Source organism: Talpa europaea (assembly GCF_964194135.1).
Source record: "Talpa europaea genome assembly, chromosome: 7".
Classification (NCBI taxonomy): domain Eukaryota; kingdom Metazoa; phylum Chordata; class Mammalia; order Eulipotyphla; family Talpidae; genus Talpa; species Talpa europaea.
Window position 1 is genome coordinate 94928913 of NC_140074.1, and position 27433 is coordinate 94956345.

Genomic DNA, 27433 nt, shown 5'->3' on the forward strand with positions numbered 1-27433 from the left:
GGAAGGAGCTGGGACAGCTAGACCCAGAACTGCAAACTCAGAACTTAAGTAGTAGGTGGTACCAAATATCTGCAGGTTCCATGGGACACACCTAAATAAAACAAATGTAGGTTGTTTCTCCACTTACTCTAGGATAATAGTTCTCATTCTTGGTGGCACATCAGAATCACCTAGAGAGCTTTTAAAAAGTACCCTTGCTTTGGTGGCCTCCCTGGTGGTGTAGGGGTTAAGTCTCAGCACTGTCATGCTACCACCAGTGAGGCCTGAGTTTGATCCCTGGCCAGGGAGCTAACCCACATGGCACAGCAGACCTCTCCTGCCTTGCCGGCTGCTCCCCTCAGCAGTGTATTTCAGTAGATCCACCTGTTCTGCTCTCCACTGTCTCTGGTGAATCATCGCAGCAAACCCCACCACCACCACCACACCTCTGGCCTATTCCCCAGTTCTTTTTTGCATAAATAAATAAATCTTAAAAATATATATCTATGTATAGGGCCTCCCCTGGTAGCGCAGGTGGTTGAGCACAGCGCTGTGAAGCTGTCCGCAGCCTCTGCAGCGCCGGTTTGATCCCGGCCGGCGAGGGTCCCACATGGCATGGCAGACCTCTCCTGTCTCGCCTGATGCTCCCCTCAGCAGTGCATTTCGTCAGTCTGCCTGTTCTGTTCCCCGCTCTGTCTCTGGTGAATCCTCTCACCGTCCCGTGCATCTGGACTGTACCCCAGTTCTTGTATAAATAAATAAATAAATCTTTAAAAAAAAATATATATATATATACATATACATATACATACATACACCCTTGCCTCTGCCCACACCCTGGCCAACAGTATCACAAAAATACATCTGTATTTTGAAAAACTTCTGGATCATTTCAGTATGCACTCAAGTTTGAGGTCTACTCATACAGAAGATGCCCCATTGAGAAAAAAAGGTGATTTAGGTTGTTTTTGCCTTTACCATAAATTTGTCTTTAGAAATTTATTTCAGGGCCTCCCCAGTGGCGTAGCGGTTGAGCGCTGGGTTGCGAAGCTGCCCGCAGCCTCTGCAGCGCCGGTTCGATCCCCGGCTGCTCCCCGGCCACTGGAGGAGGGTCCACATAGCGCGCAGAGGGTCCTCTCCTGCCGCCCGCTGCTCCCCTCCGCAGTGTACTTCGGTCCTTCTGCCTGCTCTGCTCCCCTCTCTGGTGCTGGTGAATTCTCTCACCCTCCTGCGCTTCTGACTGTACCCAGTGCTTGTATAAATAAATAAAAATAAATCTTTAAAAAAAAAGAAATTTATTTCACCAATTTATTGATACATTACCAAAATTACATACTTGTTATAGAAAACAAAAGTCTTGAAAATTATAGGAAAGTGAGAGAAGTAGTAAGACTTGGTGATCTTATTTCAACTATCCAAAGGCAGTGATTCTGTCTGTTTTGTTTCGTATATGGGTATTGGTTTGCTTTTTCCCAGCAGAGCATTGTGATCATTGTTAATGTAGCATTTTTCTGTCTACTTTTAAACTTAATATTACATCCTCAGGCGGTTTTACACATTGTTATAATTATAAGCATAGTTTTTAGTATGCTCTTGGCAACATGACAAAAATGGTTTTTCTCCATTTTCACATGTACTTACCTTAGGATGGCATTTAGAGAGTCCTTTCTTTCTTGCCTGTATTTCAAGTGCATTGTGAAATTCTATCTGAAATGTCAGGAGCAGGACATTAAATCTCTTTCTCTTTGAATTTCTTCTCTTCAAAGTCCTAACCTGCCCTCAGTCTTTTCCTGAGGATGTATTAGGCTGATGAGGACTAAGATCTTATTGCACAGTCAAGAGAGAAAAGCACATAAATATCTTTACAGTGTTTTACAACCTCCATTCTTCTTGTCAGCTTCGGCTGATGTGGGGTTTTTCAGCCACAAGGCTACAGGTCCATTGGATGTGATGATTCATAAACTTACACACACAGCATAGCCTCAAGCAGACCCACGCCTGCATACTTTGGAAAGAAAGAAAACAAATGAGCAAGGCAAGAAGAAGGAGGGAGTTGGACAAAAGAAAAAAGGATGGGCCAAATAGACTGATGTTCTTGTCAGAAATGCCAAAATCAAACCGTGTGTCTCCTTTTTCTTCTCTCTGCTTTCAACAGAACCTTCTCATATTCTTCCTTCTTGCAGTTCTACATATACATGTATATGTGTGTGTCTACTTATATACACACATATTTGTGTCTGAAATATGTGTTTGCACATATATACAGATATATTTATATATTATATTTATTTATTATATATACTGGTGCACAGCAATTGTATATATAATATATATAATGTTTAATATATAAAATAATGTATATTTTCTCTTGACTGCTTCTACCATCCGACTTAGCTGCTAATTTGAGATTGAGTTCATCATCACGGGTGGTGAGCCGGAGCAGATCCATTTTGTCTTCCTGTTGGTGTCATAGATGCACCAGGTAATTCTGCCCCATCTTCTTGCAGGACATTATGGGAAGGATGCTTACCGAAGTGGAGGACCTGATCTCCATAACTTCATCTCATCTGGATTTGTCACATTAGGAAGAGGACACACGAAGGGTACAGTGGAAACCATTTTTTACTAAAATACAGAGGTTGCCTAGGGCCCCCCGATCTGAAGTGTGAAGATGGTGTGAAGGCCAGAGACTTATCCTGGACAGGAATAAGTGGGGTGGTTCCGGTGCATCGTGTCCTGGTGACATGTGTGGCTTCTGACAGGTGTGACCAGGAGGTCACAGGTGTGATTTTAGAGGGCAATAATAGACTTCCAAGAGACACCCACCCAGCTCCACCCACGGCAGGGAGAGAGCACAGATGCCAATGGTCCCTGTGGGCGGGACCCCGGGCACATGGCGGGAAACACAGCCGTGGATATGGCAGCACATGCGAAGTGTTTGTTCTCCTCTTGGCTATTACTCCTTTTTCTTTTTAAAGCCACATTTTAAAAACTGATGTCAATGTTCTATACTGTGGATTTCTAAGCCAGCGTGCATGTCGAGATTTCCACGTCCTCAGTGCGTCTATCTAAACTCTCTGTGATGTGGACACAAAGGTAGAGGTTACGCAGACCTTCAGACCACAAGATGAAAGTAACGTGGCATTACTGCTGAGCTGCTTTATGCCCTAGCTGACATCTTGCAGAGCATCTGTGCAGGGGGATTGGAATCCTCGATTCTGTCTTTTGTTTAAACAGAGTCCTACTAGTGTTGTGAGTATTCTGTCATATCAAGAGTAACTGGAGCCCTAACTCTTCTGATTACCTTCCTAACACCTGTGTACTGTTATAGACCAACTGTGAATTCTGTTGTGGGATGGTATATCCCTGTCTTCCTCTGAAATATGTGTCTGTTTTAAGTGTGAGTGAACAAGGAACTTTGCGATCTTTTCTTACATTCCATGCACTAACTTTTTAAATCCCCTATGTGATGTCTGTTCATCCTATAGAGAAAAAAATAATCTGTATCTGTGTATGTATTTTCTGTCGTGTCTGTTTGTGTCTAAATAAAGTTTATTGAGGATACAGGTGGCATTTGTGGCTACTAAGAATTACAGAATCAAATTGGGGCCAGCTGACTCCAGAAGGGCAAATAGACTGCACAGTTAACCACTAAAAGACATAGTCCTTGTCACACCCGTATCAGACTCAGACGTGGGATGGTTTGCCCCCACATCATCTGCTTTGTGGTAATTACCTAGCATGGTGAAACAAAAATCATCTAAGTTATAGTTGTAATGTAAAACAATAACAGACATTTATTATCTCACATAGATTCTGGAGGTCAGGAATTCAGGGGCAGCTGAGCTGGGTGCTTCTGACTTGGGGTCTCTCAGCAGGTTCTAATAAGGATGTCGGCAGGGTCTGCATCATCTGAAGGCTCAACTGGGGCTGCTTCCAAGATGATTCTACACACGTTCCTCTCAGTTCTTCCTGCTGACCTCTCTCCTTGGGTTATTTAAGTCTCCTCACAGTATGGTGACTTGGTTTCATCACAGTGGATAATTCCAGAAGGAGAAAGACAGAAATCACAGTGTCTATAATAACCAATCCTATGGTTTATATATCATCACCACCGTCACACTGATAAGTTAGTTACACAAGCCAGTTCTTTCTAGCATGGGAGGGGATGATACAGGGTGTGAGGATCAGGTGCTGGGGAGCACTGGGCTCATTTTGGAGGCTGGCTGCTACAGCTCTGCCGCACTTGGAATGGAGATACAAGTTGCATCTTTCTAGAAAGGGCATGACAACTCTTACCAAGGCTTCTCAACTGCAATGGTCCCACCATTTACTCCTGTCCCTGTGTGATGGCCCAACCTAAACCAGTAAACAGTTCAATCCACAGAAATATATACATGCATACACACACACACACACACATACACAGAGTTATGATTTTTGGTTCACACATTCATTCAACAGATATTTCATGAGCCCTGCTATGTTCTAAGCAATGTTCAGAAGTAAACAAAGTAATATTTGTGTCTTTGTAAAACTCGCATTCCATGGGGGGATGCAGACAGAATAAATTCTTGAGATAAGTGCAGGAAGAAAACATAAAGCAGGTAAATGCTCAGGGAGTGTTCTGGCAGGAAGCTACTCTTGGCAGAGAAGTCCTCTCGGAAAAGGTGATAATTGAGTGGAGATCTGCATCCCTGACAGAGGCAATAGGAACACCCTGAGGTAGGAGCTTTCTGTGGTGTCAAGAAATAGCGAGGGGGCCAGTGTGAGTGGGAAGCAGAATAGGAGAGAACAAGAGCAGAAGGAGATAGGATCAGAGTCATAGGGAAGCCAGATCATGAATTTATCAAGCTGTGGACATAAGGCTGCTTTCAAATGAATAAAACCTCTGCCAGAGAAACAGAAAGGTGATTCTCTATTGCTCTCTGTCCTTTCAGTTCTGTCCCTGGGGCATCCAGGAGACTCTACCCTGCCCAGGCATGCGGGGCTTTGCTGTGGCTGCTGCTTCCTACCCTCCCATCAGAGGTAGCCCTCTGTACATGCATGGCCTGCTCTCCCCACCCATCATACTTTCCACATCCTCTTCTCCATGCCCTTCCACCCAGGGCTTCTGAAGCTTCCTCTTCCAGGAAGGTACCTGGCACATATATTCCTTTTTTAGATAATAAAGTTTCATGAGCGGAGACTGGAAAGGGGAGGGGTAGAAATGGTGACCCCCTTCTAATATTCTGGATCTCTGGAAAAGGGCCAAGCTCCATAGTCCCTTCCCTCAAATCAAACAAGTTCATTTCTGAGTGTTGCCTATAAGCAGACCAGCCCCACGTAAACACCCCGCGGGGAGGGAACCACTGGAGACATGTCACAAGGGGGCCTTTTCCCTTCATGTGGCTTTAGTTTTCTTCCTTTGCATTTTCTAATTCTGTTTGTTTCAGCTCCAGTTAGGCCTTTCTGGTCTTCTCCCTTTATCCCTCTTTTTCTTTCTTCCCACGTAAGCTAAGGCCTGCTGGTGGCACCGGGCCATGGTGTAGCCATACCACGACTCCTGGGAACTAATGGAAGAGATGATATCTGCTTGAAAGGAAATGGGGGTGTCCTGGCAGCCAGTGTCACTGTATTCAGAACTATTTCTTATCAGACTATGAATCCCTAGCATCGATGGGCCCTGTTCTGAATGGCACTGGGAGCCTTTGCTGGAAATGTGGCTGCCACCAGCGCGGTGTCCAGTTTCACAGGCCCCAGAGGCGTCATGGACAGAGAAGTGCACCCCAGTTGTAGGGGGGCTTCTCCAATTTCAGAGAAGTTGATAGTGATGCTTCAGGTAGATTGACCTGCTTTATAACAAGATCCATAGATGATGCATACGTAGTTAAATCTTCTCAGAGGAAGCTTAAATAAATGGGTATTTTTTTTTTATAATGGGATTGAGTTGAGACATTAGAAGAAATAGAATTCAGACCATCAGCACCCTTACCATCCTATTCCAACTCTGTCCTATTGGGAGTCCTCACAGTTTTGCCTAGGAGGTGACAGTCAGCGGCTCACCTCCCAGGTGGCATATCGCTGCCCTAGGCTATAATATGGGCACCAGGATTGTACTGGTACCCTTTTCAGGGCTTTCTAACTGAATGAGGTGCTCTTGTTATCTCCCATAATTCTTGCTTTCCCTCATTTTCTCCTAAGGATCTGCATTTGTCCCCCGCTCTGATTTCTTCTTTAACCTGTTTGCTCATCCCTTTGGGTCAGTGGAAACCAAAAGGGTAAGGAAGATACTGACCAGAGTGACTTGAGTCTAGACCGAGTTCTCCCTAAACCTTTTCTCCCCCTAAACCACAGGGGCTGCCACAATCGAAATGCAGATGCTGTACTCACCAAGCCCTGGCTACATACACTCTTATTTTCACCCTTGCAATAACCCTGCTGCAGAATTCTTGTTGATGAGAAATGAAAACTGTAGCCACTGAGTTACTTACCCAAACAGGACTGTTGCCATTACAAAGCCAGCCTGCTTTCAAAGACTGTGTGTGGACAATGGCTCACAGGGACCACAAAGGCCAACACTCAATATTCAGTGACAGTTCTCATTAGAGGAACACATTGTGTGAGACAGGAAGTCACAGAAAGAAGACAGAACAAGAGTCAGAGCATTAACGCCAGATTAGTGGGATCTGTCCTTCCAGAGAGGAAGCTCAGTTCTTTACAATGATTTTGTAAAGTCTGTCTAAATGAAAACACTTTACAGAGGCTCTGTTTTATTTAGGCAGTCTGATTAACATCTCTATCAGGCAGGTTTTTTTTTTTTTTTTTTAAATCTGGTCAAAAGAACCAAAAGGTCCCTAAGTGTCAATATTGTTAATTCCGGTGGCCTCCACAAGCATATCCCAGCCCTACCACACCTGAGTCCTCATGGGTGGCAGTGGCAGCCAGTGTGTGTGTGTGCTCCCTGCAGTGGCCATTCCACACTGGCCATGTGCAGAGTGCATGTGCTGACTACTGCCTGCCCCTCCTCTGAAGTGTCTCCTTGTTCCTCGAGACCTTTCTACCATGCCAGAAGCTAGAGGGATACAGCTGGGCATGCACACACAGGTGAGATAGACAGACTTCCTGACGTCCTTGCTAAATAAAAGGTAGGCGCTCCACTGTGATCGCTCTTATTGGAGACGTTATTGCCCATCTAATCATTCATTCCTCAACTTAACTATACCTGCTGAGCCCCTGCTCTGTGCCAGACTCTGTAGATACTGAGGATGCAACAGACAAATATGCCGGTGAGAGATGAAAAAAAGGAAGGGAGGTAGAGAGGAATGGAGGAAAATTGAAAGAAGAAAAATAAATGAATACATGAAATATATCAGATGGAGCTAAGAGCTATGAAGCAAGGAAAGGGAGAGAAGAGTTGTAATTTTTAAAAGAACTTCCAGAAGCCCCCTTAAAAAGTAACATTTTAGCAGACTGAGGAGGTCAAGGATCAAGCCATTCAGACTCTTGGAGAAGGGTCTACCAGACTAGACTGAAGGAGACAGCCCCACTTGTCCCACCACCTGGCTTTTTGGGGATGGATGAGAGGTTGGAGCAGAAAGGAGCTGAGCAGTAGGGAGTGAGGTTAGAGAGGCAGGGGCTGGACCACCAAGAATTGTGTGCCATTTAAGGATCTGCCTGGCACTCTGGATGAGATGAAAAGCAGAATATTTTGGCTTGAGGCTTTAGGAAGATGGAAGTCTGTGGGCGGGATGGGGCTTGGGCAGAGGTTGCGGGTGATGAGAATTCAGTCTGGCTTCATATTAAGTTTTAGATGTGTATTAATCATCCATGTGGAAATGTCATGTTCAGGGGTGATGTTCTGGCTGGGTTATAAATGTGGGAGTCTCCGGTACAGAGATGGCTCTTGAAGCCGGGAGACCAGATGAGATCAGCAAGGGAGGAAGTGCTGCCCCCTCCACAATGCAGCCATGGGGCACCCTAACATGGCAAATCTGGTGAGATGAGAGGGCCTTACAGAGGGGACTAATCAGGAGTGGGCAGCCCAGAAACAAAGACTAGGGGAGTGTGGTGTCCTGGAAATCAGTGAAAAGAAACAAGTGTCCCAAGGAAGTAAACCATCAACTGTTGAAAGCTGTCAAGAGAGCCAATGATATAAGGCCTGAGAAGTAACCGTAGGTGTGACCTGTTACCATGAAGGCCACTGGTGAGTTTGGCAATAGCTTGGTGGGGTGGTGGGTCATTGTGTCTGTCTAATGGAGGCAAGAGCAAATGCATGATGTCTGGGGTGTGCATCTACATAATCAGGCAAACTGGGGATGGGAAAAGGAGGTTCACTGAGCTAGATCTCTTTGCAGATGTGTTTGAAATATCCCACAGTAAGACATTATAAAATATTTTTAAAATGAGAGGATGAGAGAAGAGTGTGATGCAGGTACCTCTTCAGAGCTTTAATGTGAAGGAGAGCAGAGAATGAGGGCAATAACTGGAGGGAGGATGATGTTAGCCAAGAGGGGAGAAAGCGCAGTATATTTGATTGCTGATTGGAATGATGCAATAAAGCAGAAAATGATTATACAGGAGTGGGAGGGGGTGATTTCATAAGTGACATCCTTGATAGGTAAGAGCAAATGGGATCTACATGCTGGGGGGTGGTGAGGAGTGAAATCCACCCAAAATCCCAGGCAAGGGCAGAGTATATGGGCCCATGTGCTCCAGGTGAACATATGTAAAGGTTGCTCAGTGATTTGGGAAGCAAGGTCATCGACTATGAGTGGGGGTTAAGGTGACTAAACATCTGATTTCCCCAGGACTATTCCAATTTTAGCACAAAAAGGCCTCTGTCCTGAGAACCCCTCAATTCTGGGCTGGTAGGAACAACTGCATATTCTTGAGGATGCATGAGCAGGCTCACCCTGTCTGGCTGCAAAGCATCTTTCACACCAACTTCTAGAGTCCAGAGAACTGGATTGAAAATGCTGCTACCTGGAGCTGGTACCCACATAATCTCAGAAGTCTTGGGATGTCCCTGAGATTGCCTGGGAGATAGGGACAAGAGCAAAATGCATGAAACTGCTGACATGTGGAACCATTCTGGACCCTGCAAAAGATCCTGAACAGATCTCTTCACTCTCTCAATGACAGTCCCTGAGCACCAGACTGGTGTGGTCAGTCCCGCACCTAGACTCTCCATGGATTTTCTTTTCTTTTTCCCTTTAAAAATTTATTTATTTATGCATACAAGAACTGGGGTACAGGCCAGAGATGTGGGGGAATGAGAGGATTAACCAGAGACGGAGTAAGGAATAGAACAGGCGGATTGACTGAAATACACTGCTGAGGGGAACAGCGGGTGAGACAGGAGAGGTCTGCTGCACCAAGTGGGTCACTTCCCTGGCCGGGTATCGAACTTGTGCTGCAGTGGCTGTGGAAAGCTTCATACACTGTGTCGTAACCCCTTACACCACCAGGGAGGCAGAAAATAAGGGAGAGGCACAAAAGCTACAAAAGGGGAGGGACATCAGTGCACGATCTGAGGTCCAAGCCAGAAAAGTGACCCATGACCATCCTGCTGCCACGTTGGGAGCCTCAATGTTGAGAGGGGTTGCAGAGGTGGCACCCCAGCTGCCCAAATCTAGGAGGAAAAACAGTGGTCAGAGGTAGGGGCTAGAGAGTTCCTAGACTGGGTCAATTACCCTGCTCCCTGAGACAGGAATAAAGCCAGAGATGGGGTTCTAACATTCAGTAAGCATTCATGTCAGCCTGTGGAGAGTGTGTGGGTAGGTGTGTGGGTAGTGTATAGGTAGTGTAGGTAGAGTGCAGGTAGTCTTACCAGGAGTAAGACTCCAGGGCAAGGGAAAGCAAAAACAAGAGGCCTTGTAGGTATGATGGGTGCTGATGAGAAAGCCTAAGGAGAGGGAGTGGGTGGCTCAGTGAAGCAGAGAAGTCAGTTGAGCCTGAGGCCAGGGACCTCCTTCAGCTTCTCTGGGTTCCAGGTAGATTATGGATATCCCAGCCAACACTCTCCTTCTTGGTTGTCTTTTCTCAGCTTTTACCCAAAATCCACTGCTCGTCTGAACCTCACGCAAACCTGGCCTAAACCCACCTCTTCTGCCAGTCCATTTGTCTGGGTGCTGCTGTGGCCTTGTGTTCCCAGGATCAGAAATTAGGTCTCTCCTAAAAAGAAAGAATGTGTGTGAAGGCTTCTGTAGAAACTGCAGACTGCCCCCCACACTAGGATTTGAGCAAGCACCTTCAGAATGCCCTCTGAAGGGCAACTCTGAGCCATTTGGCTAAAGAAATCAAATTTAGATATTTTCATACACTGGGGAACCAGGAGTGAGTGGGCTTAACTAAATAAAGGTGTTTGATGACTGGACTCCAGATGAAGCACAGAGCTCAGAAGGCGTCTGGGCTCTATGGCAACAGTGAGTCAGGGAGGACAACAGGAGAGAGGAAGCCTGGGACTGACTCTCCTGAAGTTGGCCTCTGCGAAGCTGCTACCACCCAGGAGCATTCTTTTCTGTGCTTCCAGAGGGAAAGGGTAGGCAGGAAGGAGTGGGAGCAAAATAGAGAGAAAAGAATTCTTGGGTTCTAGGCTGAGGGCGCCAAAGGTCTAAGTTTTCTATTGATGATTCTGATCTACACATGTGAAACAGCCCTCTGTTTACTCGAAGCCTTTTCATCCCTTCTTAATTAATTCCAAGAATCAGGCTTGGACTTGGTGTGCTTTGCTTTATTCAGTGGTGGTTTGCAGCATCCAGGTCAACACACACAGGCTGTCCCTAATCTTACACTTGAGGAAATTCATGGCATTTAATTCCATATTTTGTTAGAATAGAGTAAACATCACATGGTAGTTAATTGCTTGTAACCAACTGCATCAAAGACAAATCTACAGAAATGGTGAATTCCATGCACACCCTGTGAATCTGTTTTTCAACATGGCTGCTCTTCAAACAAAATAAGGCAAAAATAAAACGCATTGCAACGCCTCTGAGACTCTTTCCATTGCACCTTCCTTTTGTGAGCTTAGTTTCATCCCTTTCCTTTGTCAGTCCTTCTAGCAAGAATACCCATGATCCTCCAGGAAGCAGAAAGGGTTCGGTGTGGATGGTTCTTAAAGGGCAAGAAGCTGACTTTTGAAAGGGGCAGGATTAATAGGAGACACCTGCATAGACACAGTTGGGCAGGATTAGGGTAAAGTTTACATTTTGGCAGAGCAACGGGCATCCTTGTTTAGTGTATTAGGTGAAATTTTTTATTCTTGGTGGAATTTCTCCCTTTGGAGTTAAGCTGATTTCCTGAAAAGATTGTTAACTTTCTGGTTCCTGGCTTTGCCTGCATATCTTCCAATGGCTATGTTAATCACCCCTATCACCCCAGGAGACTAGTAGTCTAGAGACTGGATTCCAGGTGTTTGACTTTCCCAGAGTGGTTTCCAGGAATGCAGTTGGAACCATTTAATGGTTGATCATGAAGACAGGGTTTAAGGCAAGAATTTAGTGAGTTTTAACAGTTAATTCTGAAGAGGGAATATGATTCAGTGGTCAGAGTTTAATTTTGCTTATTTCTACATTTTCTGCTCTAAACCTCCATCAGCTACCATCAAATAGGAGCTTTCCCTGGCCACAATCCATGGCTAAAGTTGTTCCCTGGGCCAGGTTTGTGGCCGATGCAGTCTACTTGGCGCTGCTTCTGGTGTTGACAAGTCATCCAGCTTGGAATCTCCTGTCCCTTCCCCAGGACCCAGCCCTTGGCATTAACTTTCCTCCTTCTCTATCACTCACTGCTTAGAGTATTGCAAACCCTAACAGCTAAACTAGTTCTTGGGAGGTGGTGGGTATGCCATCTCTATGCCAGCGGGAGTCCCAGGCCAGGAGAAGTTTGCCCCTTCAACAGCTGCCAGGATTTCATGGTGACCTAGAAGAGGGGTAGGGTACTAGGGTCCTGAGAATACCACATTCTGGAATAGAATCATATAGTTCTGTGACTCTGCTTCTAAGTAGATTATATATGTGACACAAGAAAGAAATTCTAGTCTTCCCTGCCTGGAGTCATGGCCTCAATCTGTCTTACTCCCTTCCAAATAGTGATATGGATTTTTCTCATTAGATGGTTGTAAGAGAAGAAAAAATGGTGAGGAGGGGTTATTGGAGTCTGATGTTTGTTTATGGTGGACTTTATTTGCTAGCTGTGTGACCTTGATGTCTGTGACATTCATCTCTAAAATAAGGTAATAGTGCCATCTACCTCACAGGCTGATGTGGGGGTTGTCTGAGATCATGTATGCACCAGAGCCCTTAGTCCTAGAACAATGGTAGTTCAAGAGTGCTATAGATAACCACTTAAAGGAAAATGCCAGAAGCTAGTTAAAAATGTAGACGCTTTGTCCCCACCCTGAATCTTCTGAATCAGAATCTGTATTTTAACAAGATTCTCTAGGTGATTCACATGTACATTAAAGTTTGAGAAGCACTGCTATAGAAGATTGTTTGCTTTACGTGAGGTCCCCTAAATAGTCTTCAAGGTCACATGCATTTCTGGGACTTCTGACGCCCTGCATACTGGAAGGCGGTGTGTCCCTCAGCTGGAAAGGGAAATGACTTGAGGAGGAATACCTGAGCACCCCAAGGTGATACAGAGACCTCTTAAGACTCCAGGCACCTGTTCCTGATGACAGGGGATTTGTCCATTTACATGAATTCTATATTAGTTAGCAAAGATGAGTAATAGTCCTTGCCTTTGCAAAGCCAGATGGCACAATTCCTGCCAAGCAAGGGGGGAATCCATGAAATACATCCTGAAAAACGTAGAGGAGGACTTAAGGAGGAAAACATTGCCCCTGAATGGAGGTGTCCTAATGGTCTCCTTAAGAGAGTCAGGCTGGGCATGTAAGTAGGGGTGCTTCCAAACAAAGGCGTGTAAGTGGACAGCCAGTGTGAATGGGAGCGTGGAATACCTGCCGGATGTGCAGGAAATTGAGGGGCAATAGGATATCTGCTGCAAGAAATAGAATAAGACAAAGGGTTGGAGGCAGTGCCCAGAATCCTCCCAGGTGCATATATGACTGTGTTTCAAATTCTAGTTAATCATTAGTACCCACACCTCTTCCTTCTTTCTATAGTCTTCCTTTAAGAACCAAATCAAGAGCAAAACAAGCACATAGAAAGCAGGTCTCTACCTGAAGCTGACTCCAGTGGGCAGAGGTGGATGTAGCAAACATATGGTCAACTCCATGTTCTCTATTTCCCCTGGAAGGAATGTTCTCTATTGCATGAATCATATGTATCTCAGGCTGGAGCTGAAAGGATTCCAGTAACTCATGGATTCGGTGCGCCATGGAGACTCGGCTAGGGCCCCACCATGGGATTTCTGACTCGTGGTGTTAATGGTTGCTCTGGGTCATGCCTCTTTTCTCATACGAATCAGAGCATTGAGGATTAATGAGGCCCTCTGTTTTCTGATATTCTGGATAGTTTCAGGGTAAGGCATTGCCTAAATGTAGAACTACTGCAGAGAATAAGGCAGGGAGTTGTTCTCTCCCAGACCTTTGAGTGTGTGTCCGCTTGTGTGTGTTCTCAGTGGCCAGAGAGGTAAACAGCAGCCTGCTCATAGTCATTCTGTAAGGCCCTTCCACCAGCGATAGCTCAGTGTGCAACTTAGGTTCACAGGGGCCAGAGCTTATAAAGTATTCATTCCTTGAATAGGATCGATGTCAGATCCTTGTTCTCTTCATCTGCTTCCCAGTGAATCATTTTGCTTTTGCCCTGGAGAGTGATTCTGGGGAGCATAATAGTTTTCTGGATTTTGTTTTTTACTAAATGCAATTGATACAGATGCCTAAACTCTGAATCCATTTAACTGAAATGGATGAGAGCATGGCATGGATGCCAGTAATGCCCAGATGGGACAGTGGCATATTTTACAGAAGATTTTGCTTGTACAGATGCAGATGTGACCCCTTAATAAATGGCACCCCTAGATTAGGTGCTCTAGTAGAATCCTGTGTGCTAGACTTGACATCTTTCTCTCCCTCACCATCCTCATCTAAATCCATTGCCATTCCATTCTTTTGACCTCACCCACTGCTTGCTTTCTTACCCAGCATCCTAGTCCACAACTCTCTCACCTCCCAACTAGAAAACTCACAAAGGTGTACACAGAGTTCCATTCTCCCAAACCACATTCTGTCCTCTATTGAGCAGCCGGAGTGATCTAACTTATTCTTACATGATTTAACCTGACTTAACCCAATTTACCTATCTATTGTCTTCTGCTTTATAAAACCTCAGTGGCTCTCTATTGGAACCAGAGTTTAACTGTAAAGAACTGTGTTTGCCCATCATGCAAATACTGATTGAGTTCAAAACTCTTAAATGGCAGCACATATAATCTCTCCCTCTTCCTCTACCTCTCCATTGACAGTATGACTTAGGGGGCATGTGGCTTGCAAGGTCTACAGAGTCTGACCCGTGCTCACTTCTGGAGCCTCTGAAGGCGCTATTATCCTTGTTCATCGCCCTTTAGCTAAAACCAGCTTTCCTGTCCTTCCCTCCTTAGGACCTTTGCTCAAGCTGTTTCTTAGATCTGGAATGTTCTTTCCCTTTAGTCTTCATCAGGGGCGTGCCTGAATGTCCCTTCTTCAAGGAAATCTTCCTTGGCCTTCAAATGGAAATTAGATCTTTTACTGTATTTTCTAATTTTACCCTTAATTTTTCCTTTCCCATATTCCCCAAAATATTATTTTTTAACTTGTATGATTTCTTGCCAGATGTCTGCCTTCGCCACCAATTACATGATTAGGAACCATTCTGCATGTGTTTGCTGTGTCCTGTGGCTAGTACGGTGCTTGGCACATAGTTGGTGCTCAGTGAATATTTGTAAATGAGGAGTGAATGGGTGAGTGGTGTGGATAAATTGACACACTAAACCTGAGAAGTTGTCCCAGGTGAATGTGGTCTTGGGAAAATCACTTCATCTCTATGGGTGTGAATCTCCCTACCTGTAAACTTGACACAGTGCCTTTTAGTCCTGTGCTCCTGGACTTGTGCAGTCAGGGTCCATGTCCACTCTTAAGCTGTGTCCCAAGCAGTTTTCTATCACCTGTGAGCATTGTTATACCGTTATTTTAGCCATCACTGTACCCTTTATGTATCCTTTACAATTCCAACCACATGCATTTTAAACAAAAAACACTATATATTCTCCATTCTGTGTCTTGCTCTTTTTTATTTATCTAGTATACTTTTATTTCACACTGAAGGACTCCCTTTAGCATATTTTGTGGGGGGCAGGTGTGGTGGTAATGGAAGTTCCTCAACCTTTGCTTATCTGAGATTTTTTTTTCTTTTACTTTTGAAGGATAGTTTGCAGGAATTGGAATTCTTTGTTTTTATCTTTCAGAGTGTGAAAGATGCTATCTCACTACCCTCTGAACACCAAGGTTGTCACTGAGAAATTAGGTGATAATTTGTTTGAGGGGCCCTTGTACAGAAATTATAGCTTCCTTTGTGATTTTGTTGTTGTTGTTGGAAATGGGGTATCTTTCCTTTTAAACATAATAAATCATGGGGATCATTCAACATCTGCATGCACAGATTTACTTTAATTATTTTTTTAACCAATGACTGCTTAGTAGTCCATTCTATTATACTGTTATTTACATAACCAATAGTAAGCCCATCAATTATTTTTACTGATATTTTATTTTTCAAATATTTTTATTAAAATTATTTCAGATATACAAATATAAAAATAATGTAAAGAGTCCCTCCATATGTTTCAAATTCTCCAAGATTTAATGTCTTATCAATTTGTTTTATCATTCTCTCTCTGTTTCTTATCTGTCTCTCTCCTTATGTACACAGATACAAACATACACATATCCAATTACATAAGATATGTAAGTATAAATACATATACATTGCATGTTCTCTAAAAGTATAAATGCATGCATATTTGTGTGTAAATATAAATAATTAAAAAATGAATTTGAGAATAAGTTGCAGTTATGATGATCCATTTCCCCTGAATACATAAATGTGTATTTCCTAAAATCAAAGACGTTCTCTTATATATCCACAATGTGATTATCAAAATCAGAAAATTAACACTGATAAAATGTTGTTACTTAATCTGCAGCTATTATTCAAATGCACCACTAATGTTCTTTAGAGCAAAAGAAAATTGTTTTTCCTGGTTCAGGTTCATATATTGTTAGGTTTATTTCTAAGCATTCGATCAACTTGGTTGCTACTCGTAAATGGAATTTTTCTATCATTAAGCCCTATGACTGGTTATGTGTGTGTATAAAAAGGGTGTTGATTTGTTATATATATCCTGCTGACTTAATGATTTATTTCATTTTTTGAGTTATTTTTGTCATTAACATTTCAGACATACTATTGTATAAGATAAAAATACTTTTGCTTCTTCTTTGTTTTTATGCCTCTAATTGATTTCTCTCATCTCACTGTATTATCTTAATTTCACTGGTACAACATTTGGACATGTAGGGTATCCTTGTCTTATTTCATCTGTTAGTGAAAATGCTGTAATCCATTCTCGTTACTGCCATTAGGAAGAAGGTAGATGATAGAAAGATAGATCGATAGATTAGATAGATAGATAGATAGATAGATGAATATATATATATATTTAGATATTTTAAAACATTATTTATTTTTTTATGTAAGAATTGGGGTGTAGGCCAGAGATATGGAGGGTGAGAGGATTCACCAGAGACAGAGTGGAGAGCAGAACAGGAAGATTTACTGAAATACAATACTAAAGGGAAACAGCAGGCGAGACAGGAATGGTCTGCTGCACCATGTGGTTTAGCTCCTGGGCGAGGGATTGAACTCATGCCCTAGAGGTGATAGGGCTGAGATTTAACCCCCAGGCCACCAGGGAGGCCCCTATTTAGATTTATTCATGTTAAAAGATATCTGTCATTTGCTATTCTTTAAATCAAGAAGGAGTATTGAATTTTGTCTAAAGCATTTTCATTTATGAAAAGATGAGCTATGATTTTCTTTTAGTACTATTAATATAGTACATAATAGTAATTAATTTATTAACCCTGACTTCATCTTGCATTCTTGAAATAAATCCCATCTGCCATGTTATATTAATATAGCATTGGATTCTGTTTAATATTCCGTTTACTTTTTGAATCAGTACTCATGAATGATACTGGCCCAAAGTTGTCTTTCTTGTACTACCCTTGTCATGTTTATCTCAATGTTACATTTGCTTTATTGAAAGAATTGGGAATTTTCTTTCGTCTTCAAAGCTCATATGTACAATTTTACTATCTAGTGTTTGAGGATTTGAGATAATTCTATAAAATCATCAGGGCCTCATACTTTTGGGGATAGTTAATAATATTGTTTACAAAGTAGGTATATTTTGTTATTCATTTAAAAAATTTAGTATTTAAGTAAGTTTTTATGGTTTGTTTTTAGTATTTTCCTTTGTACTTCATGTTTTAATACTCATTAATTCCAAGTGTTTACAGTTAGTCTTTTTTATTTGGTTTATCGGTTTTTTATTGAGATCTTTTAGTAACATTTTTTTTTTGCCTATATATCAGTAAATTTATTCTGCTTTATTCTTTCTGACTCCTTTCTCTCCTCCCTTTTTTAATTTGCATTATTTCTACTTTGTCACATATTGCCTGTGTACACAAGTTATCTACCCACTTACCCACCTGTATTTTAGTATGTATGCATATGTATAGCTACTCATTTTCTTTATTTTTCCTCTCACAGTTGCCCAGTCATTACTTGATCAGATAAAGTTCACCTCCCAATAGATTGCTCATGACGGACACATAGATGCAGAATTCTCTAAGTTCTTGTGCCGTAAAACTGTCATTCTATAGCATTAATATTGTAGGAATGTTCTCCTGCTTGTGAAATACTTGGTTCACATTTTCTTTCCTGGACCATTTTGTTTTTTAATAATAATTTCTGATTTCCTATGGTTTTTTTTTTTTGAGAAGTTTGACAATAGAGTGATTCTTCAGATCTTTTAAGTGTTTTGACACTTTTGCTTAAAAGTCTTGACAACTTTTTTCTTTATTTTGAAATCTGTTAGTTTTATTAAGACATCAGAGTTGTGCAAAATCACAAAACAAAAATTCAAATTCAAATTTAAAAATTCAAATTCAAATTTATGAGTTTATTCTGACTACATATTGAGATCTCTTGATATGTACCTTTAGATCTTTTAGATTAAAGAACATTTCATTAAATCCTATTTTTATGTATTAGTTTATTTCATGTTTTTATTTTACTTTTTGAAGAACTCCAATTATAGGTAAGTTGTTTTTTCTTCCTGTCTTCCAATACAACCATTTTCTTTTCAATTGTTTTGTTTTTGTTAGCTCTTTTTTGTTCTCTTGGTCACTTTCTTGCCTTTCACCAATGTCATAGCAAGTTTTTCTTTGAGTCTAATTCTCCCTCAGGTAGCTTATAACTTAGTCTTCATATCTCCATCTCTTCCATATCTTTCTTGAGTTTAATGAATCTTTTTAAATTTCTATTGTTTATTGTTTCTAAATTTTGAATTTATTTTCCAAAGTTTTCCTTTTAATATAACTATAAATGTATCTTTAAATCAATTTAATTTATTTTCGAGTGTTATATTCCATTTTCTTCTTCTTCCTGGATATTTTCTATAGGAGTACAAGAAAGTTTTCATCAGTAAAGATGTTTGGATTTTCATTTTATTTTTTAATAGTATATTTGTATATATCCAAATTTTTTATTCTTTTTTAAAATTTGGAACAGTATATAAGATTCATATTTTAATGCTGGTCTTTTCTATTAGTTAGAAAACAAAGTTTCTTTAAATATTATTACTATTTTTTGGTAATCAAAAACCTTCCCAAAAACAAAAGCCCAGGACCTGATGGATTTACAAATGAATTCTACCAAAGATTCAGAGACAAATTAGTGCCTATCCTTCACAAACTCTTCCAAAAAATTGAGAAGGAAGGGACAATACCAAACACATTCTATGAAGCCAACATTACACTAATACCAAAACCGAATAAGGACAACACAAAAAAGGAAAACTACAGGCCAATCTCCCTAATGAACACTGATGCAAAAATCCTCAATAAAATTTTAGCTATCAGAATCCAACAATGTATCCATAAGATAATTCACCACGACCAAGTAGGATTCATTCCAGGGACACAAGGATGGTTTAACATCAGAAAATCAATCAACGTTATCCAACACATCAACAAAAAGAAATATAAAAACCATATGATAATATCAATAGATGCTGAGAAAGCTTTCGACAAAGTGCAACACCCATTCATGATAAAAGCCCTTGAAATTCTTGGGATACAAGGAACATACCTCAACATCATAAAGCCCATCTATGACAAGCCAACAGCCAATATCATCCTCAATGGTGAAAAGCTGAAAGCAATTCCATTAAGATCTGGAACAAGAAAAGGATGTCCACTCTCACCACTGCTTTTCAATATAATACTGGAAGTCCTAGCCAGAGCAATAAGACAAGAGAAAGACATCCAAGGAATCCAAATAGGAAAAGAAGAAGTCAAACTATCACTATTTGCAGATGATATGATAATATACATAGAGAACCCCAAAAACTCCACAGAAAAACTAATTCAACTTATCAATCAATTCAGTAAAGTGGCAGGATACAAAATCAACACGCAAAAGTCAGTAGCCTTCCTATACACAAACAATAAATCTGAAGAAGAAGAAATAAAAAAAAAACATCCCTTTTATTATCGAAACAAAAAAAATCAAATATTTGGGAATAAATCTAACAAAAGAGGTAAAGGACCTATACAAAGAAAATTATAAAACACTGTTAAAAGAAATATAAGAAGACACAAAGAAATGGAAAGACATCCCCTGCTCATGGATTGGAAGAATAAACATTATTAAAATGGCCATCCTTCCAAAAGCAATATACCGATTCAATGCTATTCCAATCAAAATTTCAGTGTCATTCTTCAAAGAAATAGAACAATTATTGATGAAATTCATATGGAATCACCAAAAACCCCGAATAGCCAAAGCTCTCCTGAAAAAAAAAGAAGGAAATGGAGGCATCACACTCCCAGACTTCAAACTCTACTACAAAGCCATAATCATCAAAACTGCATGGTATTGGAACAAGAACAGACATACAGACCAATGGAATCGAATAGAAAATCCAGAAATAAACCCACAGATTTATGGTCAACTAATCTTTGACAAAGGAGCAAAGACTATGCATTGGAGCAAAGAAAGTTTGTTCAATAAATGGTGCTGGGAAAACTGGGTCGCTACATGCAAAAGAATGAAGCTTGACCACTACCTCACACCATACACAAAAATCAACTCAAAGTGGATTAAAGAACTTGACATAAAACCTGAAACCATAAAATATATAGAAGGAAATATAGGCGAAACACTACGTGATTTGCACATCAAAGACATCTTTACAGACACATCACCCAAAGCAGTGATAGTGAAGGCAAAGATAAACAGCTGGGACTACATCAAATTAAAGAGCTTCTGCACAGCAAAAGAGACAATAACAAAACAAAGAGAAACCCCACCAACTGGGAGAACATTTTTGCACCCAACACTAATGATAAAGGACTGATCACAAAAATCTGCAAAGAGCTGATGAGACTCAACAACAACAAAGAAAATAATCCAGTCAAAAAATGGGCAGAAGAGCTAAAAAGAAACTTCTCTGAAGAGGAAATGCAAATGGCCAACAGGCATATGAAAAAATGTTCAACATCACTTGTCATCAGGGAAATGCAAATCAAAACTACCATGAGATACCATCTTACACCAGTGAGAATGGCACATATTAAAAAAACTAGCAACAACAAATGTTGGCGAGGGTGTGGAGAAAAAGGAACTCTTCTGCACTGTTGGTGGGAGTGCAAACTGGTCCAACCACTGTGGAGAGCTGTGTGGAGATTTCTGGACCTACTAAACATAGAGCTTCCATATGATCCAGCAATTCCACTCCTAGGTATTTACCCAAAGGACACAGAAACATCAATTCCAAAGAACACCTGCACCCCTATGTTTATAGCAGCACTGTTTACAATAGCTAAGCTTTGGAAACAACCCAAATGCCCAAAAATAGATGACTGGATCAAGAAGATGTGGTACATATATACCATGGAATATTACTCAGCATTCAAAAAAGATAAACACATGCAATTTGCAGCAACATGGATGGCGCTGGAAGGGATCATGCTCAGCGAAATAAGCCAGAAAGAAAAAGAAAAATACCGGATGGTCTCACTCATAGCAGGAATCTAGAAAACTTAAATAAGGGACCAGGAAAATGATTAACTATAAGAAAGTGAAAATCAAAATCAACAAAAAACTATGAACCAGAGACACTTTTATGGGGGCGGGGGCGGGAGGGGAGGGATTGGGGTCAGAATGGGGGGGGCTGCAATTGTATGGGGAATATAAAAATAAAATTTATTATTTATAAAAAAAAAAGAAATCTATTAACAAAATATTTCAGATTGACAAAATATTTAAAGAATGTTGTAGGTACCATCATGCCTAAGAAATAAAATTATTACTATAAATAAAAAAAATATATTATTACTATTTTTTTTAACCAGGTAGGAGATAGGTGTCCTCTGATATTTTGGTTCTCTTTTACTTACAGGAGGCCACTCCTCACTTATTTTTCTTTTCCTTTTTACCAACAACTCTCTGAGAAGCTTTTCTCTCTTCCTTTTTACTTTTTCATCCAGAAACAAATGTTGAAATGCTTTACACTGATTTGCATTTAGTTAGTACTGTGACCACCCATGATAGTTTTTCAGCATTTTCACATTTAGGATGAACTTTCTTATTCTAACAGCAGTTTTACATCATTCTTATGCCTGCTGCTACCTCCCCTTTCATGACTTCCACCTAGCTCTTCCCCCCTCCCCCACTGACTGTCCCAATTCACCAAGGCTTGTAATAAAAGTGGAAAGATAACTTTCTAGGATTTGAGATTTTCCCTTTTTTGTATAAAAAATAATTTAAAATCTGGGCATTTTTTTGTTTTTTGGTTATGCTGAGCACACAATTAGAAATAAGACCAGGAATTAAGACCAGGATCAAGGCTGTCTGCTTATAAATCTATTGATTATGAGTAAGGTCTATGTACAAGTATATGGATAAAGCTACACATCTGAAATAAAATTTAACTTGATCAGCCAGAATGGAAGGCAGTAGTTACTTTCTGCCTTTGCCAGTAACTATGGAAAATCCTAGCCAGTATTATTAATTCTATGAATTAGATGTAAGACAGAATATTAAGTCTTAACACTATGGAGTTATATAATCACCCCATTCCTCATTTTTTCTAGGCTGGCAGATATAAGAGGTCATGAATCAAAACAACTTTTAGGGCCTCCCTGGTGGCACAGCGCTTGAGCACTCAGTTGTGAAGCTGCCTGCAGCCTCTGCAGTGCCGGTTCAATCCCCGGCCGCCGGGTGAGGGTCCCACATGGTGTACAGACCTCTCCTGCCACCCGCTGCTCCCTCAGCAGTGTACTTCAGTCTGCCTGCTCTGCTCTCCCCTCTGGCTCTGGTGAATTCTCTCACCCTCCCACACTTCTGACTGTACCCAGTGCTTGTATAAATAAATAAATAAATAAATCTTTAAAAAAAAAACAACTTTTATGGCCATATTGGGTCACGCAGAAGGTAAGGGATTTTAGCAAATGATGGTGATGGCATTGGTCAGGCAAACAACTAGACTAAAATCTACTGTTACAGGTCCCTGGTAGAAATTAAATCTCTGGATACAAGTCTTCATTCTCCTTGTTTTTTTCTTCTGAATTTTACTCTACAGACTTCCCATTCTTACTTAAAAACCATTTCTCATAATGCTAAACTCTAGTTTCTCCTTATCCATGCCTCATTTGTCTCCTTTTCTGGGTAGAGTTTTCTTTAACATTCCAAAAAATTTATACATTTTCCAAGCTCTGTGTAATGCTGTGTTCTTCTCTCTCTTCAGACTGCCTTAAAGGACATGCTTATATGCCTGACTCCTGTATCATTTATAGGCCAAATATCCCAAAGTCCATCTCTTTTAACTCATATTTTTGATGAACTTCACTGATAAAAATCATATAGTGGAGAAGCAGCATTGAGAGTAGGAAAGGGAGAGACTCACTTTCATTTTCTGCCATCACCTCAGATCAGCTTGTTCTCAGGTGAGCTGCATCTTTTTTTTACAAGACCAACTACTTTTTACAAGAACTTATTGATGTTATTTTCCTTTAGTTGCCTAAAATGGAAGCACAAGCCTCTCTTGCTTCATTCTTTTGATAATATTCCTCATTGCCAACCTTGTTCTACTGATTCATCTTCTTCAAACTTTTTAATCTTTCACATTTGTCTACTTTGCCAATGCAAACTTTTGTCAGTTGATTTTCAATTAAATGGCTGCCTAACTGAACTCTCTCTCTTGACCCCTTCTGTTCTGCCCCTTCTGTCAGTCCATGTCTAGCTTAAGCCTTCTTCAATGTCATTTGAGCAAACCATACTCCTGTTCTTGTATTGTTTCCATTACCCAGCCTTGAAGTTCCTCCTCTTTCTCAGCTATTCTGACTGTCCTTCCACACAGTTCATACCTCACATGGGTAGCCTGCCTGCTGTACTTAACCTTTGTCTGAACGTAGAATATTCTTTTTGCCCCCATGAAGCCTAAATGTTTGGTTTTCTACCTTTTAATTTACTTTAAATCCTACTCATACTATATGTTGAGTTTTCCCCAAATCTAAGTGCTTGAGCAATTGATTGCTTGTAGTCCACCACTTTTTAAACTAGGTGTTACCTATAGTGGTGTTTAATTATATTTGTGCATCTGCATCGAAGAACCAACAATGTGGGATTGTCAGCTCTTTGACTTATGAAATGATATGAAGCAAAGAGATTAGACCTTACCTGAGAAGCTTTATGTCTAACTCCTTATGCCCTGATACTTGCTCCTGTCCCAGATACTTACATATTTAACTCCAGCTCTATAGGGAGCTTTTGAAAATTTCATGAGAGAGCAGACAATAAATTATTTTAGATCCGAGTTTATGTTGGGGTCTAAAATGGGGTTCTATAGTCATCAAGATAATAGATACTTGGGCTTACCTGGTGGTGTGGGCAGTTGAGCGCAGCTCTGTGACGCTGTCCGCAGCCTCTGCAGTGCCGGTTTGATCCCTGCTGGCCTCGGAGAAACCCACATTGTGAGCAGACCTCTCTTGTCTCGCCTGCTGCTCCCCTCAGCAGTGTGTTTCGTCAGTCTGCCTGTTCTATTCCCTGCTCTGTCTCTGGTAAATCCTCTCACTCTCCTGCGCATCTGGCCTGTACCCTGGCTCTTGTATAAATAAAAATAAATCTTTAAAAAATAAAAGATAATAGGCTAATAGGCTGGGATAACAACAGTAACAACATCTGGGAACCAAACACAGCAAAGGTGTGAGTTTTTCAACAAAATGTTTACTATAGATTTGAAAAACCCTTTAAAGTTAATTCCCTCTATGTAATTCCACAGTAATGTAGGCTAATAGAAGTTCCACCATCCTATCACTGCATCCTATGCAAAGACTGTGGTGTTAGACCTAGAAGCTTCTGGATTGGCTGTCTCAAAACCTCTTGTCCTTTGACCTTGGTGCCCTAAAGCAACACCCATGTGGAGAAGGAAAGTTGAGAGAGAACTCATCCTATGTGGACTGGGATCCCAGAGAGTAAATGTCCTTGAGAAAGCACACATTCAATTTAAAATTCACTCTTGGTGGAATCACTCAGTTTCTTGGACAGCAATAACTGCCAAGACTCAGATTTGATTGGCGGAAGTTCCACTACCATCAGGGAGCAGGATGGAGTGTAAGTAGGTCTTTGTACCTCTTCTCATGGATACAAATACTTCCTAGGAGCCATTACGATGCAAGAAGTGCCAAGAACCTGATTGTTTAACTATTTTTACAGTTGGTAGGTTCAGGGTCTCATTTGGAATTTTTGCTAGGGGAGCTACCAAGCAGTTATTGATGAGTAGCATTATCAGGTGAGAGGTCAAAAACTGGGTTACCACATGTCAACTTAAGGTAGGCTTTGGAAATGCACCTGCAGAGTGGGGCTTGCTTGACAAGTCGAGGCTGTCACCTGGGTGGGTGTAGGCGTGTAGTGGCTGAGGCAGGTGCTGAGGCTCAGCCAGCCTCTTCTTCAATTTGATTAATTGGTTTCTCTTTTGTTTTATGGAACTTGACAGCACTGGTTGTGGCTTTTCGTGGTTGACTACCCCCGTAGTACCTAATTACAGAGGAGATTTTTAAAAGCAACAATGAACACATTTTCTAAATATGTTCTCAATCCACTCCTTCCCTGGGTAATTGGAGGCAGAGAGAAAGGAGAGTTGGGTGGTATTCCCAGAGGCCTCTTGTCAATCAGTCCCAGCAGATCCCACTGGGATCACTCAGGAGCACAGTCGCCTAGAAACCCCAAGATAGGGACAGCTGGGGGAGTGCCCCAAGGCCCTGAGGCCACATCCCAGGTGCAGGGAGCTCTCACACCTGCTTTCTTACTCCTGAACATGGGGGCTGAAGCACCGCTGAAGAGCTAGTTGGGAAATTATACACTTCAGCCAAAGAAGTGAGGTGTTCTGTCAAAAGAAAAATAAAAATAACAAGCAGCTTCTTGGGAGATCGAAGCCAAACTCAGGAAAAGCTCCTGGCACAGGTGATTCTGAGCCTTTTTGTTGTTGTTGTTCTTTTGCAAAAGGATTAAAGTACTTTTTATCCATTCATCTATTCATCTACCCATTCATTCATTTATTCATTCTGTGCATTTGACCCTATCCTAGACACTGGAAGATTCTATTGGGCAGGGAATGGCATCAAATAACCTGGAGTGGGCTCTTCATCTCACCCACTGGAGACCAGAATGAGGTGGACATAGTGCAGAGACTGTGCATCTCTATCCCACACTCTGATTCCTGTTGGCCCAGATACCAAAATGCTTCCAGGTCCCTCTCAGAGGAGGAAGAGGAAAGAAAATGGATGTGGGTAATTCACATGGCCATTTCTTTTCTTTTTTTTTTCTTTTATTTATTTTTACATCATTTTTCATTTCTGCACAATGTATGCATTTTCATTTTGGTTATAGTCCCCATACAATTCCCACCCCCCTTGTTTTGGTCCTACATCAATCTCCCCCCGCCCCCACCCCATAGCGTGTCTCTGGTATATAGACTGGATCAAGAAGATGTGGTACATACACAATGGAATATTACCCAACCATCAAGAAAGATAAACTCATGCAATTTACAGCAACACGGATGGAGCTGAAAGGGATCATGCTCAGCAAAATAAGCCAGAAAGAAAAAGAAAAATACAGGATGGTCTCACTCATAGCAGGCATTTAGAAAACCTAAATAAGGGACAAGAAAAAAAGACTAATCATTTCTTTCTTTTTTAAAAATATTTTACTCTTTTAATTGTGGTAACATTAGGATTCTCTCTACCAGTTTTCAACATGACTATTTCTTTATGTTTGCCTGGCTATCTCCATTTTCCCTCTCACTGCTTGTAAAAGCCTAGAATTATCTGCCAATTGGAAGCTGCAAGGTAAACATGTTGAAGGAGGTCAGTGTGAAACACTAATCCCAGGGACTCCAACTGGAGAGACTTTCTTATGAAAACTGAAGGCTGCCCAAGGAACACAATAGTGTCCTATCACCCATTTACACACACATATGCAACCCTTCCCCATCACCACCATTACTCACAGATGAGCACAAGGAGATTTAAACTCTTTGCCCCTCAACTTACCTTTCTGAAGAATCACATTGAAGTTGTGATTATTGCATAGCACCAGGATGACCTCACCTTTGGTCCTCATTATCTTCACCTGTTCCCTCTGCTACTAGAAGGGGCTGTGAGACCTCTAACAAAATCCTTGCATTACTTAACCCTCTCAAGGGGCACTCACTTTATGTTAGAAGGGGGAGTATCTGCGTCTCCCTCCTTTCAACATAAGAGCAATCTTACCTAAATCCCGACATCATAGACCCTCTGCCCAACATTGTCTACACAGTAAGATGGTACCATGTAGACATGGTTCCACTTCTTTATCAGACTCACTAAAACTTTAAACAGACATGCAGATGAAAGGCTCCATCCAGGACCTCATGAGTCCTAATCTATAGATGTGCAGGTCTATAACTTTGATAAATGTCTAAGATAAATGTGACACAGCTATGACCAGTGCTTCTCAAACTTCCATGTACATTTAGATCACCTGGAGATAATGTTAAAATGCAGGTTCTGACCCAGTAGGTCTGGGGTGAGCTTTAGAGGCAGCATCTCTGACAAGTCCCTGGGGCTAATGCTGGCTCAGGAGCAAACTTTAGCTAATAAAGGTATAGCATTATGGTTCTCAACCTGGACTGTACATTAGTCATT

The 27433-nt window shown here is 41.2% G+C and overlaps 1 protein-coding gene across 2 annotated transcripts in view; it reads left to right on the forward strand.

Annotated features, from left to right (window-relative positions):
* Positions 1-27433, forward strand: part of SHISA6 (shisa family member 6) — a gene marked incomplete at both ends in the record, with an annotated part of 271279 nt that overhangs the window by 121808 nt on the left and 122038 nt on the right. The window contains one exon of one of the 2 annotated variants that reach the window (XM_084238700.1): positions 2487-2582. The exons of the other annotated variant lie outside the window; for it this stretch is intronic. Coding sequence (XP_084094826.1) covers positions 2487-2582 — 96 coding nt within the window. The remainder of the gene's footprint in view (positions 1-2486; positions 2583-27433) is intronic. 2 annotated transcript variants of the gene reach the window in all.